General features: G+C 30.1%; 1 protein-coding gene across 1 annotated transcript; it reads left to right on the top strand.

Annotated features, from left to right (window-relative positions):
- Positions 1-298: 298 nt before the first annotated feature.
- On the top strand, positions 299-19398 carry MS3_00007866 (uncharacterized protein; the record flags this gene model as incomplete). The annotated part of the gene is made up of 7 exons (XM_012936332.3): positions 299-536; positions 7189-7269; positions 10517-10565; positions 12198-12725; positions 14592-15022; positions 17666-17819; positions 19202-19398. Exons 2-7 carry the CDS (start codon positions 7246-7248, stop codon positions 19396-19398), a joined length of 1383 nt encoding a protein of 460 aa, XP_012791786.1. The 5' UTR covers positions 299-536; positions 7189-7245.
- Between the last annotated feature and the right edge of the window lie 64 nt (positions 19399-19462).

Genomic DNA, 19462 nt, shown 5'->3' with positions numbered 1-19462 from the left:
GCCCTGAAAATAATTTCTTTCTCCCTATAATAGAAATTAACCTCAATGTAAAGGTTAAATTCCAACTTGTAAATAATATTGGATGAAATATAGGAAACGTAGCACACTATTCACTCAATGTGTCCAGAAAAACTTCGATTTGGCATTTACACACACGTACATAAATTTATGGGTCATTTAGTGTAGACCAATGTATACTAATCATCTGTGTTAAACTAAGCATCACGTGTCAGCTTACTAAGTTTGTAATTCAATATAACCGGTATTTTTACAGTTAATTGTGCATGAATGGCTAGTAGTGAATTGCCCAATACAAAATATGATTATAGTGCCTATAGACATATACATAAACTAAGGGTACATCCATATATCTATATATACTACCAAGTATAACGTAAATGTAAATTATTAGTCTGTACCTTTGTAAAAAAAAGCTGTTCAGTTTACTTTTTTTTAGATCAGAAATAAATGGATTACAAACAACGGTATTAGAAGTCAGTTCAAATATAAAAAACCGGCCAATTAATACTAATTAGGTGAGTATCTTACAAAAATTTTAGTCATCAGTTCTTATAGCTTGTTGTTATATCACATGAATTTTTGTGGGACAATGGAGTAACAGCCAATAAGTGTTCATAATGATAACGATGATAATTTTGGCCTATCTGTAAGAACTTAAGATGTTGGATTAGACTTTAAACATTTTGGAGAATTCTTTGAATTATAATAAGGCTAGACAGACTTCTGTGGTTCCTATGAATAAAAACCAGTTCTGAATTTCGGTAAACTGCTTGTTATTTCCTATGGTCATTTTTACCATACTTGACCCTCTTAACCTGACGTGAAAATACACTGTTTTGAGAAGCAGTAGAAATGAAGTAGCAAAACAGATTAATGAGAAACAAAAGTGATTTAGTAAAAGTAATCATTAGAGAAGCTGCTTTTCAATTATCTTTATAAATCAAACCATTCGATCTCATAGTGCTTGATAATTGTGTAAATTCAAAGTTATTTTGAAATAAGGTGAACTATAGAGTTTTGTGAATTCCCCTAAAACATGTAGTGTGGTCTTTTTAATGACCTTGACATGCTTATGAGAATAAATATTTTTCAAAAATACTGGAATATTTGACGTAATAAAATCTAGCGAGGCAGGATCGTGGATGAGCACTGCTGAGGAGTCCCATGGTGGGACGAAACGGCCGTGCAGTGCTTCCAGGTTTTTCATGCTGATTTAGCTTCAATTGAATCATGATCTCAACTATTAAAATCACAATAATATCCACAAAACCACTCTGATATTAATAAAAAAGATTAAATAGCGAAATGTTCATTTATTTAGTTTTATTTCTAAAGACAAACAAGAGTTTTGATAATTAATGGATGTTTTTCTACGTTGGTACAATTAAGCAAAGATGGATACTGGCTAGCGGTAGAATTCAGGACGCGCTTTTCGTCTTATTTGTGAAGTTCGAACGCCAGAATTTTCGTTGTCAAGTATTCGATGAATAGTAGCTAGACAACCGTCTAACTGAAGTTTTTGATTTACTCTGTAATAAGTGCCCTTATGCTGTTAGACATTTTCAGTTCCAACCTCACAAAATAATATTACATAGTTTAAACTCAGATTCTGAATAATACTTCTGTTTGACCTATATGTGAATTTCGATACCGAAACTATAATGTGGCAAATCTATACGAAAGTCTGATACAAAGTACACACAAGCTGATGTAACGCAAAGACAATAGTGAAGAAACTAACTACAGTTGAACACACACCATAAATAGATGGGAATCGTTGAATTATTGTTTTAAATAACCTATAAAGTTCTTAATTTCGTAATTGCTTGTTATTTGTAGTTTTCTGCACGAAAGCTCATTTGGTATAGCTAGATGTTCACATAAATATCGGTATTGTCATCTGAAAAGTCATACTCTACAACATTATTTTAACAATTCCACTACATAGTAACAGTTAAATCTTTAAGTATTTTAAATTTAATTTCCATTATAAATAGCTGATATGTTATTACTCCGTAGTAAGTAAAAAATTTCTGTTTAAGTTATTCAACTATCCACTTATTTTGTGATTCAAAAGAAACGGTTTTAAAAGCGATATTTTTTTACTTTTCTGTCATTTAAGTACCAAATAATAAAAAGAGATAAGAATGAGCACAACAATAAATGGAGCCTTTTTATGAAGTCAAGTGACAGTTTCTTCGTCAATTGTACAACACATTGTAGGCTTTTTGATAAAATTTAAGTATGTGATAGAAATTAGCGGTTGTCATTATTTAAGCGACAAAAACCAAAACTAATTACATTGATGTTCCTCCAAACAGTATTTTCTTAGTCCACTAATACTTATTTTACTCTGTTTAAATGTTTATCTATGCCATTTTTAATCAGTCACTTCTTTTTTCCCATTGAAAAGTATGGCATTTTCAATAGATATACTTCTATAAATATAATTCAGAGGTACATAATCTATAAATCAGGTTAGTATTTTACAAGATAAAACTGCATACACCAGTTTTCATTTGTAATTTTTAAGCTCCTACTACGTGAATAAAGGTAGTAAAAATGAATGTGCATAAATGAACATAAATCATATTCCGAGGAAGGTTTTGTGGATATTTTAGTCATTTAGTAGTTGAATTCATGAATCAATTAAAGCTAGACCGTCATGGAAAACCTGGAAACGCTGGACGACCGTTTTGGAACTCCTCAGCGCATTTCTGAGGAGTTTAATTGACTCATGAATTCAACTAATAACTATTGTATGTAATTTGGAAATACTTGATTTTCCACAAAATTACGAGGATATGGCTTCGAAATTTTTGATCTTGCAAGATTAAAAAAGGTTTTTATTTTAAAATAGTAGGGAGGATTAAGAGATAATTGTAACCCTTCAAATATGTTTAATGAATCTCAATATAATATATATTATTATCATAGACTAAAGTTATGAACCGTCCACTTGACTACTTTTAATCAAGAATTCATAACTTTCTGCGAGCTTACCAGGGATACTTGATCCAACGAAGTTTGTAAATTGATTTACAGAATTTTTTCATATAAATAATTCTGCTTGTCAGTACAAGCATACACTTGATCAAGTCTAATACAGCAACATTGTGCCATCTCAAGAGTAACTACACCTAAGTATTGTGAATTTAACTAAATTAAACTCAATTTTATTTTGATGATTGGTTATGCACTTTGAGACCATAATTTCACTCATTTCAAATAACGATCTACACATATATATGCAGTACCGACACACTCAGTGAAAAGGAATTTCTTGAATCCTAGAGATTGAAATTTATTCAACAGTGAAAGAGAACAGTTATCTTTACTTGTTAATAATCAGTATCTTATAAAACTTCAACTGAATAACTTAAGTGTTATATTGAAATATATAGTGAAGTACAAGTATTTCTGCAATGTATAATAGTTGTTAATAGTATTTCAATAAGTAACTTCTATTTTACAATGAATTTATCCTTACTAGGAGACTTTTTTGTAATAAAGTAAACTACTTATAAGCTAGATTATTTTTTGTCAAAGTGATCAGAGAACACAGTTTTACCAATTTTTTAATCAACATCGTTAAATTAATTTGATAACTGCTTTAACTGTTTTTGTAAATTTCAAGTCAGTATTTTGATAAAAGCATTGTACAGATGAGTTCATGAGTCATTTGAAGCTAGATCTCCATTAAAAAAACCTAAAAGCACTGGACGGCCGTTTTGTCCATATATAGGACTCCTCAGCAGTGTATATCCATGATCCTGCACCACCTCATACTAGGACGAAACGACTGTCCAGTGCTTCAAGGTTTTCTATAGTGGTCTAGATTTAATTGACTCATGAATTCAACTATTAAATTATTAAAATCTGCACAAAACCCCTTCTGATAAAAACATTATGTTGAGCTTTAATGATATATATATACATCGTTTTCTCTAGCTGTTTAAAATGGCCAGAATATACAGTTAGAATAAAACAAGATGGTTTATGATTTGTTTGTTTTTTATCGTTTAACCAATATTCATCTCTCTTAATATTATATGATGTAAACTAATGTTTCGTTTCTTTTTTTCAAAATAAATAAAGAAACAGATATATGTATTTTAGTTACGAAGGGAAAATGCATAAACGGAATATTTTTTTACCCATAATTAATAGTACGGATTTGTGGTAAACAAAAGTAAATTATTTTGCGCACAATAAAAATGCAATTTTTATTGGCTTTTAGCCAACAACAACAAAAAATGCTAACACCAGTTTTTCTTTGTTTAGAATTAATTCAGCCATTCAGTAGCTTTTAAATGCTTGAATAGTTTATATTAGATAGTTTTTGTATGTTGTTGTACTAGGACAGGTTAAGTTCCAAAGTTTTACCTATTTCATTTAAAACACATAAAACTGAACATATTTGCTTATGATGATTGTTTGAACGTTACCAATCATTATATTTGAGAACTAAAATTATATAAAGATGGTTTACCTTGTGAAATGATAGATGAATGACTACTGAAAACATCTTCTGTTGATTGTTACATTTAGGTCGATGATATTTTGGTCATATAAAAACAAGATTCCATGGTATATTTTGTTTTCTAAAGCTCTATTTGGTATGTTAGATAACTTACATGATTTTAACTCAGCTCTCATTTATTTGTACAAATACACAATTTGGAATTATTTCTATAAATATACGATTGAAATATGTTTGGTACAAATACGATTAACTTGCTTATCGTTACGAATAGTGAATATTGAAACTATAAATCATATTGAAACCAAGATTTTAACTAAAAAACATACGTATCAGTCGCAAAACTGTATTAAATAGTTGAATAAACATTGGTAATCCAATTTTTACATGATTGTTTATACCAACAATCATAGAATAATCCAAATTTTAGTTAAATTAATAAGCACTATCTTTGAGTTGTTAGATAGATTATTCCCAATGAATTTTATTATACCTGAGATACACACCATCTAGAAAAACTTGTAGTGGCTGTGCTTCGTTGACCAATCACCCTCATAACCGTTATCATATAATCCTCGACAGTGTTTGAAATCAGAAGGCAAAGAGAAGCAGCGACCACAGTTTTTATTAGCAGATAACTCAGGCCACCAAGCAGAGAGGCAAATGAGTGAGTTAGCGTATCGACAGAGTAGAGAGTGTAGGTTTAAATGTACGCGTATATATATATATATATATATATATATATATATATATATATATATATATATATATATATATATATATATATATATATATATATATATATATATATATATATATAGGGAAATGAATGGATCATCGAATCAATTAAGCAGCTAATGATAAAGCTAGCAGAATGAATATATGCGTAGGCGGTAAGCAATGTTCAAGCAAATATATTTCATATAAGCACAACAATAATAAAGGCACAATAAGTTGTTATTAGTACAGATGACTCTATCCGCTAAATAAGCTAACAAAAGGGGTTAACCGAATTAAATGAGAACAAACTCAATTGCATATGAGGTGCTATAAACTCACAACTCAGCATCGATTACAACATCACATCACTTACATCCATTAAAATGATGATTTCAACTCCGCGGTTAAAAGTTTTTATTACGTTAAGGATTCTAGAAGCAAATTCCTACCCATATTAATTTATTCTTTAAAATCTAATATATTGTAGTTGTTAGAAAAACAAAATCACATCTGATAAATCAAAATGTTAAAATGCTTAATTTACTTTATTCATTTACTGCTTGAATATTATAATATAAATTATATTTGTCTTGATTTATCTGTATTTCTTTACTAAAGAATACCATTATTAATAGTTTATACTGTTTTCTTTTCTTCTTTAAACTAGATACATGTATTAGACAATCCTTGTTATTACTGAATGCTTTTTAAATTAACTTTATTATTGTGTGTTGTAAACATGAAGTGTAATAAATCAAATAATATGACTTCATATATACAATATATACAGACTTAATGTTATATGTACGTGTGTTCAACCTGTTTTTCTATTTTGTTCTTGAAACTTAATGTATAATTTTCACATATAATAACTTCTCTATACTCGGCGTTCAATTACTGTCAAACTATTCGCTCTAATCTTGACGAATATTCGTATATATACTGTTGATAGTTTATAAAACATTTTCCATTGATATAAATAATTTCTTATAACTTTAAAACTGTTCGAGGTAACCTTCTTCTATAAATGTGAAGGTTATGAACTTATGTGTAATTTTTTTGGTTTGACATTAATCATCCGGTTGACAAAATGTTAATAATACATAGTCAGTATTATTGTTAACCTATGATAAATCAAACAACAAGTGATGTTATTCTCTATTATTTTAGTGTAAAATGCATACGACTGGTTTGAAATCGATGAATCTATGTGTTTTCTAACATATAAGCTTCTAGCTAGGATATTTTTTAATAATAATAATAAGTATTTAATGATAAATATCAAGATTTTCCAACAATGAAAAAGCTTATAAGTTAGTTCAGTTATAGGATTTGCAAACACAAGCAGTACTCAATGAATTACGATCTCAGGTTTACAAAACTAACTAGCTTTACAGCTTTTCTCGTAACATATCAACAGCTGTTTATTTTTACACATGTATTTGCTCGATATTTTGTCACAAAGTAACGCTAGTCGACTCTCTTGTATTTCTTTACTTTTATTATCAGTCCATAAATAACAGAAAGTCTCAATTTTGACATTGATTTATCACTGGGCAGCGATTAATATTGTATTTGTCTAGCCCTTAGAGTCGATCGGACTCTATCAATCAAGCTGTTCTTTGATTGATATAGTGGGGCTTGCTAGTCAGTGATAAATACTTTAATCAGTCGCAGCCAAAATAGCTCAACATCTCGGATTGTGGCTCTGGATGACGTGGGTTATTATACTCAAAGGCGCATCAATTCTTTCAAGACTACAGACACACCTTATTGATGAGTACCAGCTAGCACTGAACCTAGGTCCAACCACCTAATAGGTAAAGCTTTTTGATATACTTCTCAGTGAAATTCAGCTTTTTATCAAATACTAACCAACGATAAAATTTGTATGAAATTAATTTTGCGATCTCCTGATCTTATTTTATACTCATAATTACTATACAAATATCTTTTAATTTTAGATTCTACTTCCATAAAATTTTCTCCGAATTGCATTGACTATAATTCTATCTCACAGAATGAGGACAGGTCAAGTAACATTGGTAAGTTAATCAATTATATACTGTTGTCATTGTATAATGTCATATATTTGCTGTAATTTTGTCACTATAATGCATATTCCTTTTAAGTAATTTCATTTATTTCAACAATATTACAGTATGAGTTTATGAAAAATATCCAACACACGAAATTCCTATATTGTCATACATTTATACAGTTCTGTGAATAATAACGAACTCAAGACTAAATAGTTTGTTGTTAATCCGAAAGAAAAGTTATGGTAAACATACATTATACATAATGAGGTATAAATATGTAAACACAACTTTTTGTTGTTAGGCACAGTGAATCGAAATCAAAACTTCATATCAATACGTTTGTATTAATTAGAAGGCTGAGTTCATAATAATTATTCCCTTGAATATTGGGGGGGTATAGATTTATTACATGAGAAGCCACATGTACTAATAATAGTATTTCATTACAAATTATTAACGTTAGTCAATTAATAAACTTTTGATAATGGATAAACATCTATTTTAACATAAAATACTTTGTTTTTGAGGATCATATCCATAATCTTACATGATTGCACGTCAATTTCTTTTTTCTTTTAATTATTCTATGTCTCTCGTTTCAATTGAAGACAAATTCAAAACTCATTTAGTAATCTTAAATTATTTTCCTGTATATTTTGTAATCTACATACATATTAAAGTTTTTTAACTTACCTAACATATAAATATATATCATTTTGACCAATCCTACAGACATTTGACCTCAATACTAACAGTATTAAATTAAGTTGTCATTTACCTCATAGAATAGCAAACATTTTCTACATTTCTAAAATATACAAAACACAAACATAAACATTAATGAATACCTATTCACTTTACGTTGGATACATGAAAAAAATGGAATGAAGGAAAAAACAAACAAACAAATACCATAAACTCCTCTAACGTGAATCATCTCAATATAAATGCAAATTATTGATTAGTTGCCTTATGAAACCAATGTACATACTTGTTTTCATACAAGTTATATGTAAAATAGAAATTACTTTTATCTTACAAAGATACTCACTTGGTATTGTTTGGCTTGTATCTTCCCATTGAGGTTTAAAACTGTAATTGATCAGTCTGTTATTGGCATATGTGCATACTGTGTGTATGCCTCAATATTACCTTAATTCACAAGCTATTTATAAGCAATGATGGATAGTGGCTAGCAGTGGAATGCAGGACGCGCGTTTCGTCCTGCATTCCACTGCTAGCCACTATCCATCATTGCTTACAAAGATACTTTACAATTCACATTTTATTATATTTCAAACTTTCATTTATTCTATAAATGAATAGATTAGAAAGAAACTGATTTTGTTTTTTTGTTTTGTTCATTTTTCATTACTTCACTATACAACTATGTATAATATTTATAAACAAATTTATGGTTTTATTTATATTTTTTAAAGTAATATAGTTGATCATGAGATTATAGTTAGATTGTGTCATCGTTGTATAAAATAAGTGAGATAAAATATTTCCATCTTTTTAATAAACATCCTAATTTATGTTTCTCTAAGAGATCAAATCAATATAATTTGTTTCATTTTTGTATTGATTGGTTGAATCTTCCTATTGATGTTCCGGATTGCAAATGATCAGTCTCTTATTGGCATATATAGGCATCTTGCACAGATTGCCATGATATTGCCTTAAATCACAAGCATTATAAATATTACAAGCTAGTGCTTATCTAGACTCAGTAATTAAGTGAATAGTGTGGTGGGGTCTGAAGCGAACGGTAATGGGTTCGAGTCATGGATGGAACATCACCTCTGGGAGGCAGATACATCTAGCTCACAAGTCTTGAATAGGACGAAACACACATTCTGAAATTTACTGCTAGTTACCAACCATCTCCGCTTACAACGTAATATGTGTTTAGTTTGTTATTTTGTACCATATAAACATATACAGTAATAGTTCTCGAAAATAAATAACTCAGTTGTATAACTATATGAAGTGTTGAATATAGTTATTTAGATCGTATCTGAATCCCATGAAAACTAGTAACAAAGATTAGGCTTATAGGAATAGTCATTCTGATCGATTCTGATAAGCAGTCTGTTGATTATTTATCTGGAAACATTTTACCGTATAATTAAATAATTCTTTCAAAATATCCAATTATTTTAGCTAGAATTTTAAAGGTCTGGAAATTCTATAGAAGTTAAATAACCAAACAGGAATTTTAAAATTGAACTATGAGTATTTACCAAGATGAAATACCAATTTCTACTTGGTTAATTCATTAAATGTTATTCCTTTAGATATAGTGAAACAAGTCTATAAATATGTATATATAAATACAATGAATATTTAGTGTTATTGTTTTATCTGTTATGATTGAATACTCTTTTACTTTTGTGAAAGCAAATCCCTATGTAGCAATATGCAGAGATATGTAAATAATTTTTTCGTTTTATAAAAGCACTCAGAAAAAACAACAAATGATTAAGTTATGTAGGAATTTACATTCAGCATTAAAACAGGAAAGGTGTATTACACAAGTTAATCACTTTCACTTCGTTTCAGTAGTTGAGATCATGAGTCAGTTGAAGCTAGACCACCATGGAAAATCTCGAAACACTCCAAGGCCGCTTCGTCCTAGTATGGAACTTTTCAGCAGTGCGCATCCACGACCCCGCCCCCCACGAGATTCTAACCCAGGGCCTATCAGCCTCGCGCGCGAGCGTTTAACCACTAGACCACTGAGCCGGCATCCAACAGTGTTAATGTCAAACTTCAACTAATCCACGAAATTGGGCGACACATCCACCATTGTCATCAGTGAGTTACTATCTCACAACTGACCCGGTTGGACTCCACTGGTCACTACTCCTCGCTAGAACACCAGGATACACCTGTTGAAGCCAGTCACTATTGAGCATATGTTGATTAGTATCAGAAGGGGTTTTGTGGAGACTGTAGTAATTTCAATAGTTGAGATCACGAGTCAATTGATGCTACATCACTTAGTTTATTGATTTGCAAAAAAATATGTAGAAATACAAATATTTCACTTCAGTTAGAATAGACTGGTTATAGGATTATCATTTGAACGAGGAGGTTTTCCATACGGCAAGGCGATTTGTCGCAAATATATACCCTATGATGATTATATGAAAAAAATAAGCCATTTCTGTTTTTCTATCAAGATATTATTCTGATACAGATGTTTCAGATAACTGTCTTTTATGTTTGACTTTTATGTTTTTAGATCATGAACATTCTCCATCTATTGTTTATTCAATCTACCGAAAGTTATGGTAAGTAATCACTTAGTGAAACATTTATTCACGAAATATTTACTAACATAATGAATAAAATTTAAAATAATCTAACATACTATTGATAATGTGATACATATCTTGTAGATCACATAATTGCACTGAAAACTAAGACTTGATAAGTAAGTTTAATTGTATGTTGCCATATTAAATATCACTCATAGGCTCATTGTTCACACTTAGCAGTTCATTGATATCAATGTAACAGAATTATAAGTAACATTACCTATTTCCATCATTTACAGCTTCTTTCATTCTATTGTATAAAACACCGTTTACAAATCCTATGTTAAGATGAAAAAAAGCTGTTTAATGATTTTTAATTTTCACTGGTGTTGTTATGATGCCAATCTGTAATAGAAGTCATTTATGAATAATGAAGATTTATCTATTAATCATCTAGTTAATAATAAATGTAATTTCAAACAAACATTTTTTTCCATACAAAGCAAATGCCAAATGATACTTTTAGTTTAATCATGAAAAGTACAAAAGATATTATCTATTTGATTTTTTTGCATAAATAATTACTTCATTAGATTCACTTAGTATTGTTTGTTTGTATCTTCTCATTGTTGTTTAGGACTTCAAATGTATGTGCATCCTGTACAGATTGCCTTGATATTGCCTTAAGTCACAATCTTTATAAGCATCAACTCTGGGATGCAAGTACATCCAGCTAACGAGTCCCAAATAGGACTCCATTGCTAGCCACTATCCAATTACTTTAATTAGCTGTTGAGATAATCTTTTCTAATTCGTTCTCTTAGATTTCAAAATGTTTATAATAGAGTCCGTTTTATTTTGTTGAGTTAATACGGGCAATTCATTTGTCTATTTTTGTTATAGTTTTATCTAACCAAAATATTACAATTCCTAATGTGAAAGATCTTAGATTTTGTGCTGAAAGTATAATTTATGGACGACTTTTGAGCCACGCTAAAGTGGCCTACTGCCTATGGCTAAATGAGGGTTTTAAATCTCTGTGATTGTGATTTGCATTTGATGGTTAAGGTTAAGAATTAGATTTAGGGTTTTTATCACGAACTGACGGCAGCTAAAATGCGAAGATGCTATTTAGCCAAATAAATAAAAAATTCCGCACTGAAATTCAAGACCTGTTATCGTGAATATCAATGGTTCATTCGTGAATACACAAATAAATAAAAACTATTCCTTTATTGACACTAAACAGATGTACAAACAAGATTTTGATAAAAATATAAAGTATATCAGTTTAAAATCACTCCATCAAAACTAGCTAAAATTTTTAAATCTAGTCTACCGTCAAAATCTACTGCTAAAATGCCAAGTTTGTAGTTTTAAAAAAACTAACTATTTCGGCGTCATGTACAAAAATAGATTAAACTAGTTATAAAACTTTTAAGTTGCTAGGAAAATTGTTGAATCACTTTTTTGTCTACAACAATCATCTGATGTTCGATTTGAGAATTAGTAGTTGAGATTAACATTGATTCTTTCAATATATGCATTTTGAAGAGGAATAATACAATGTTACTTGACTACAGATATGTAATCTATTGACTTAACTATTATACACCAATCCATGTACTATAGTTGTTAATTGTTTCGATAAAAATTCATTTATAGCTGTTTTAGAAGGTAAACAAATTGTGAAGAAAGTTTATTCAAAACGCCAACCAATAGTACTAACAGCTGCAGCTGGTTTTATGTCACGTACAGACAGTATTGACACAATGAATAATAGTAATGTTAATCGTAGTATATTTAATGATGGGAATGGTTTCTCTACTATTCATCATGTTCCCAAGAACTCAAGTGGTGCATACATCCCACCAAATTTTATTACTGGAGCACATTTAGCGCCTGCACACTCTATATTCTCAGATATTAATAAAGAAAACTATACAAAATGGTCATTTTCTACTACATTTAATCCATCAACTACATCTCAATTAAATGAAGTAGTCCGCGAAGATACACTAACAGATTTTCCGTTATACAAGCAACAAAATCAAACTGAGGAAGAGATTCATTCATTTGGTGGGGGGAATCAACGACAAATTGTGGAAGATGATAATGAATTGCCACAAATTCATTCAGACTACCTTTATGATGCAGATTATGATTTACCGGAAGAAATGAATAAATATCAAGGTAATGAATAATAAACAGCTATATATATTAATTTTCTAAGTTGATTGACAAACCTATCACTTATTAATGTCTGATTTCTAAATGAATATTCAGGGATTCCGTAAATTAAGTGTCGTAAAGTAAGAATGAACAACATCTAATTTTATACTTCTTTATGACATGTAAAGAACAGTAAATATCTTGGTGAATATGTTTTGTTCAGGTAATTTAGATTTAACACAATTATTATATGACCAATGTTTCTTTGATTTTGATATACCATTAAGTAGTGAGTGTAGAGCTTTAAACTGGTAAAAGAGATCTGTTTATTTTCAAATACCTGATTATATGAAGCAAATATAATTACCAACTATAAGTGCTAAGAATGATTGGATATCTCAGTTGCTCTGTTCATCATGTAAATTTATGACTATTTTGAAATTCTTCATCAATACCTAAGTCGAATTCATATGGATTTTCTAATTAAAATGATAATATAATATTCTAACTATCTGAAATTTGCATAAGTTTTATACTAATGGCTTTTACAAATACCCATATAACCTCTTCACAAATACACCAATTTTTCTTTATTGATGAGTTAGTTTAGGATTTTTTATTAAAATCAAAGAAATTTCACAATGGTTTGTCTAATTTTCTTATTAACATCTTATTGCCTTTGTAGAACCATGCTTAAGTTACTTTGATAACTACTATAACATTAGCTCTCATAGTCAGAATGACATTTTGGACATGGAACATAATTTCTGGAGCTATAAATAATCTGTGTACAATTCATAAAACATATAACTTTTCGTTTCATTTATTACCTAAGTACTTTTAATATAGTGGTAAAAAATACGAGATTGAGTAGTTAAATGATTAACCACATACAACTATTGCTTTTATTAATAATCAAGTAATTTGTGTTACACCGGAGTGTCTCTATTTTCGTATGTACAAACTGTATGGATATAGTGAAATCTAAGGGCTGTATTTTGAATTTATCCAAAAATTATCAGTTCAACTAATCTATCTACATTTCAGTGTGAATAGCTTGGTGAATCTAACATATGGACATATATAGGTGAATTACAATGCTAAATTATTAAATACTTTAGCTTGTAATGTGTAAATGGATCATCTGTATAAACACTGGAACCCAATCTTCTTATTCAATAGGGATAATTAAAAATTTTGAAATATAAAGGAAACTACTGCTTTACAAGTTAGTACTACAATTATAATAGTATCACAAAAGTTAAAAATCTACTTAGTATATTTTAAAATACAAACGAGCTCTAACGTTAGTAACATCATGATGAACTATCATACTACAATTAATAACATACAGACAGAAACGACAAAACTTGTTTTTTGATTTCCATTATTCGTAAAACTATATTTAAATAAAAACTGTAAAACAATAAATGTATAGAAATAATCGTATAAATGAGTTTTATGCGACTTCATGTATGACTAAAAAAGAAACTCCTATTCAAACATTTTAATACTTATGTCTAATATAATGATAATATCCATGACCTAAATGCTAAAACAGATGAATTATTTAATTAATAGATATTTACCTGAATTAATTTCGACCATTAAAATCAATCCTAGGTCATAATTATCTTAGTAGATGCTTGTTATCGTTATTATTTGACACGCCCAAAAACCGAAGATCAATATGTTGAAACTTTTTCTTAAGAAGAGTGTTCAGTGTTTTGTTTACCGTCATTTGACATCATCTAACTGAATAAGACTATCTCTTCTCCTTAGCCACCTACTAAAATTTTATTTCAGTGCTTTAGTCAGGCTTTAAGTTAAAAAAAATTTTATGACTGCTAAGCAACAGTGTTACTAATTTTTCTACACTTTTGCTAGTTGTAATATCATCAGATATGGATCCTCCGTATTCTATGGACCAACCAAATGGGGCTGCTATCAACTCGTCTAGATTTTCATGGTCATATAATAAAGATTATGATCAACCAATGGAGAATAAAGTGCAATTTAAGCAGAATATCTATCTAGATGATCAACAAAAGAAAGAAGAAGCACGTCCAGTCTATCATTCACCAGTTCGCTGGGCAATAAGATCAATAGCTACAAATGGACAACCAAGACACATTGCTTGTAGTCAACCTTTAGATAGAGGAGTTGGTTCTAATGAATTATCTTCTTGGTACTATGATTCGAATGATGGGAGATGTCGCTGGTTTGGATATCGTGGATATGGTGGGAATGCTAATAGATTTTACAGCCGCACAGCTTGCGAAGAATTATGCGTTCGAGATAATCACAATTTATGTGAGGTATGTAAAATTGTGCAGCATTTTGACTTCAGTTAACCTTATGATATAATTTTTAAAATGGTGGCACCATTCACATCTTTACAAGGCATACCAAGTGAAGACCAAACCTGCACAAACGGTGCAAAATGTCATGATTTTTCTAATCATTTATAAACATATCATTAAAATCACTTCTAGCCATAAACTACCAATAAATTTTCTGATGATTAGCCCATTTATGCCCACTCTCCTAATAAACAAGAGAATAAATCACATGTATCATCTTAATTGTTGTATGATTATAGACTCTGATAATTTATTCATCCTTATTCATAGTTATCAATCTGATGTTTGTAAGGTTAGCATTTATTATCATGGACCCTAACTAAGTGATGTATAGTCAAACTATTGTTTCTATGCCAGCTATATTTTATTTTGGTGCTGTTATGCACCGTAACTTTTCTAGTTTATTATGTCTGTTTGTTCAAAAGCACTGAAGAGAGTTACTTGAAACGAGTAGATTTTATTTTCAAAGCTAGATTCACGAGTCAATCTGAGCTGGACCACTGGACGACTGTTTCATCCTTGTATTGGACTCCTCAGCAGTGTTTAGATTGACTCGTGAATTCAACTATAAAATTACTACAATCTCCACAAATCCCTAAAATAGACTCTACTTTGGCAAATCTGTTATGATTTGCTAACCTCTTCGTACAAAATTCCCACATATCTTTGCCGATAATTAAACTTCATATAGATATAGTCTGTAAGATTGTATAATACAATTTAATAATGAAACCTTGAACCTCAATGATGGAATGAAAATAGTTTTGTTTATTTAGCCTACATACTAAACATTCCATCATACAAACGTTAAATAGGAAAATTGATATGCAAATGACTAATATATTTTTGTTGTCAGTATAAATTATGCATAAATTATTGCACTGAATCAATATGAACTAGTTAATTTTCTTAATATTCAATGAATAGAGACCGTGTATACTGGTACATTATTTTAAACAATCCCTATTTATTCTACCATACAGATAGTCGTTTTATTTTTAATTATAAATCATCTTCGAGTTTCACAAATCGACAAATGTTCACTCAGTACTTCTAGAGGTTGTCTAATACAGATTTTTATCAGAAGGGGTTTGTGGAGATTTTAGAAATTTTCACAGATTGAAATCATGAGTCAGTTGAAGCTAGACCACCATGGGAAAGCTGGAAGCACTGGGCGGCCGTTTCGTCCTAGTATGGGACTCCTCAGCGGTGCACATCCACGAACCCGCATCCCGCGGGATTCGAACCCAGGACCTACTGGCTTTGCGCGCGAGCACTTAACCATTAGACCACTGAGCCGTTGGATGCTCAGTAGGTCCTGGGTTCGAATCCCGAGGGGTGCGGGTTCGTGGATGCCCACTACTGAGGAGCCCCATGCTAGGACGAAACGGCCGTCCAGTGCTTCCAGGTTTTCCATGGTGGTCTAGCTTCAAATGACTCATGATTTCAATCTGTGATAATACAGATTTTATCATGTAGTTATTTATTATTTAGTGGGGCCTATATCTGACTTCAATTAGATTGTACGAATGATTGTTACCGAAATATATATCCTGACTATTCTCTTATATGATTATAGATTTAAATCGAGTTGGTGGATAACGGAATTAAATAAGTCGAATACGATAATTGATTTTTGAATACATATTTTTTATACACTCACTGATAAGTGAATAATTAACAAGGTCAAAACGTGACTCAACAAGAGTGGATAAATTGACCCATTCAGAAGCTAGAATAAGGTATATGGACTTAACATAGCAACTGACACTACATTCATAACCATAGAGTTTACCCAAACAATCTATCTATTTTAAGTTCATTTTATTTGATGACTCTACAGTTCGTAATTCACATCATAAAATCAATGAGTTCAAAAATGAAGTTTTACATTTGTGAATGAGATTAAATAATCCGAAATTCATTTTCATTCTAGTATAATATCTAGCACAAACCAAATGAGACTAATGATGTATTAGTTATGCATTTTTCTTGTATTCAGTACTATTGTAATTGACTGTTCATGATTCTGAATGAGGTGAAATTCAAAATATCATATTACCTCAGTGTGACTGTCATACAATTCAGCTATCCAATGGAAGTTTAATACTAAAACCGATCTAACTTCAAATAGTTAAAGTTCTAAAGTTATAACATGGTTGAAATATTGATTCCACTTGTTTTTAGCTGTAATATTCCGATCATTAAAATGGTAGTATTTATAAAACGTGATTTTCCCTTCAGATTGCAAGTCTTTCTAGAACAAATATATGACAATAACAATTGTGTTGATTTTATGATTAACTAAAAAGAACAAAAATAGTTTCTTTTATTATTTCCCCCTCCACCATGATACTACAACATTTATAAAACATACTAAACTGAAGTTAAGTGGAAAATAATTTCGTAGCTAACCAAGTAGATTTTAAGTCTATTCATTCGATAAGTACAAAAAGTAAGTGCTTTACGTTAAGTATACTCTCTTTTTTCATAGTTAATTAGAATACTCGTAGATGAGCTAACCATTTATTTATATTTTACCAATATTATATATTTACATGTTACTTATGTAATATCAAATATTTATTTTGATCTCAGTTTGCCAAATGTCCAAAATCAATCACAACCTGTGAACTTGTTGGTGATCAGTCATGCAAAGTTTACAAACAACAACATTCTAAATCATGGGAAGCTGAATGTCCACCAGATCAACCAGTATGTGTTACTAAACGAAATACGAGAATGGCACCAGGTATATTGATGTTTATTTCTTCAATTCATAAAAGTATTTGATGGATTATTTGAATTTGTTTAGTTTATAACAGTCTCTGATATATTTGTAAAGAAATTAACATTGAAAAAAACAAATTAATATGGAATTTATAACTTTCTTAAAATGGTTATTATTTAAATTTAATAAATCCATTGAAGTCTAAAGTGAATTATAAAAGATAATTATGCATAAAGAGTGCTGCTGGTAACTTCACATTATGTTCAGTGAAACTGTCACGTAAACTCTTCACTACTTAGGTCATGTTTAATCTCTCGTTAAACAGTATGGTGAGATATGATCTCAAGTTAAGTTCCACTACGCCACAATTCACTGTAAGCAAATATGAGGATCTTATCTTAATGAAATAATAGTAATCACTAGAAAGCCTATTTATAAGTTGGGTTTCGTGCTCAATGACTATCATCAAAAAGGGATATCCTCATTACTTAAGGCAGCTAATGTTTCCTGTGGGACCTGAAGCCATGCGATTCAGTAACATAGTCAAAAATGTTACCTGTGAGTTCACCAATGTAATATTGTAGGACCTTGTTTTTTACAGTGGGTGATCAATTAGTTCAGTAGTGAGAATTTGCTTCTAATTATTTTGGCTTTACCAATTAAAAAGTGTTACTCAACTCCATGCTCCTCCATAGTTAACAGGGATATTATTTTCATTTTAACTCTACTGAATTTTTCCGAATAAAAATCCTGTTTTGCACAATTTTATTAATAACGGATTATGTAATTTTAGTGATTGAACATTTATGATTATGGTCTGAAAGTTAAGTGTTCTCCCGAAGACTTGAACGTTCTGTGTTTGATCTTCAGTGTGGTCATAAATGCGTACATCTGAGAAGTACCATTTCGGTATGAAATAGCTGCTCTGTACTTCCTGATTTTTAGCAATCGTTTATCTTCAGTCAATTCACGATGTAAAACTGTAGTGAACAGAACACAGGTTGGGACAATCGAATGTATTTAACACAAAATTACAGGACTTGTTAATAAAATCTAACAATCATAAAGTAAATGCTTAATTTGCAAAATGTCAACCAATTGTCTCAAAATGACTCAGACTTCATTGTTCTTGCATATTCATACAAATACCACTTTGTTTCTATTCTTTACTGTTCGATCCTCTTGTCTCTCTGCTGCCAGACTTTCTGTTCACGACTAACATCATCTACTACTTATGTCAATATAAGTAGCACACACCACAAAACTATCAACATATGACCCTATTTAGATAACAAATTGATTTTATCGTCATAAATTACAGACTTGCATTAAGAGCTCATTGATACATACTACATTTTGCTTAACATTTTTTAAAAACTCTTTTTTTTTCATTTCTTCCTTAGATATTGAATTTGAAAATGTTCCATCTGAGTGTAAACAACCACCTGATGCAGGATCATGTCAAATAAAAAATCCATCACAAAATTTTTTCTATGATCTAGAAAATAATGATTGTACATCATTTTATTTTCATGAATGTGGTGGAAATGATAATCGATTTGTTACAAAATCTGAATGTATGAGTCATTGTTCACCTTGAATGAAATAAATTTTCAATATCATCTTTGTTTTACATTATCTTCTTTTCTTTAACATTATCATAA

The sequence above is a fragment of the Schistosoma haematobium genome, chromosome 4, assembly GCF_000699445.3.
Source record: "Schistosoma haematobium chromosome 4, whole genome shotgun sequence".
Taxonomy (NCBI): domain Eukaryota; kingdom Metazoa; phylum Platyhelminthes; class Trematoda; order Strigeidida; family Schistosomatidae; genus Schistosoma; species Schistosoma haematobium.
This window is presented reverse-complemented; position numbering and strand designations above follow the sequence as displayed.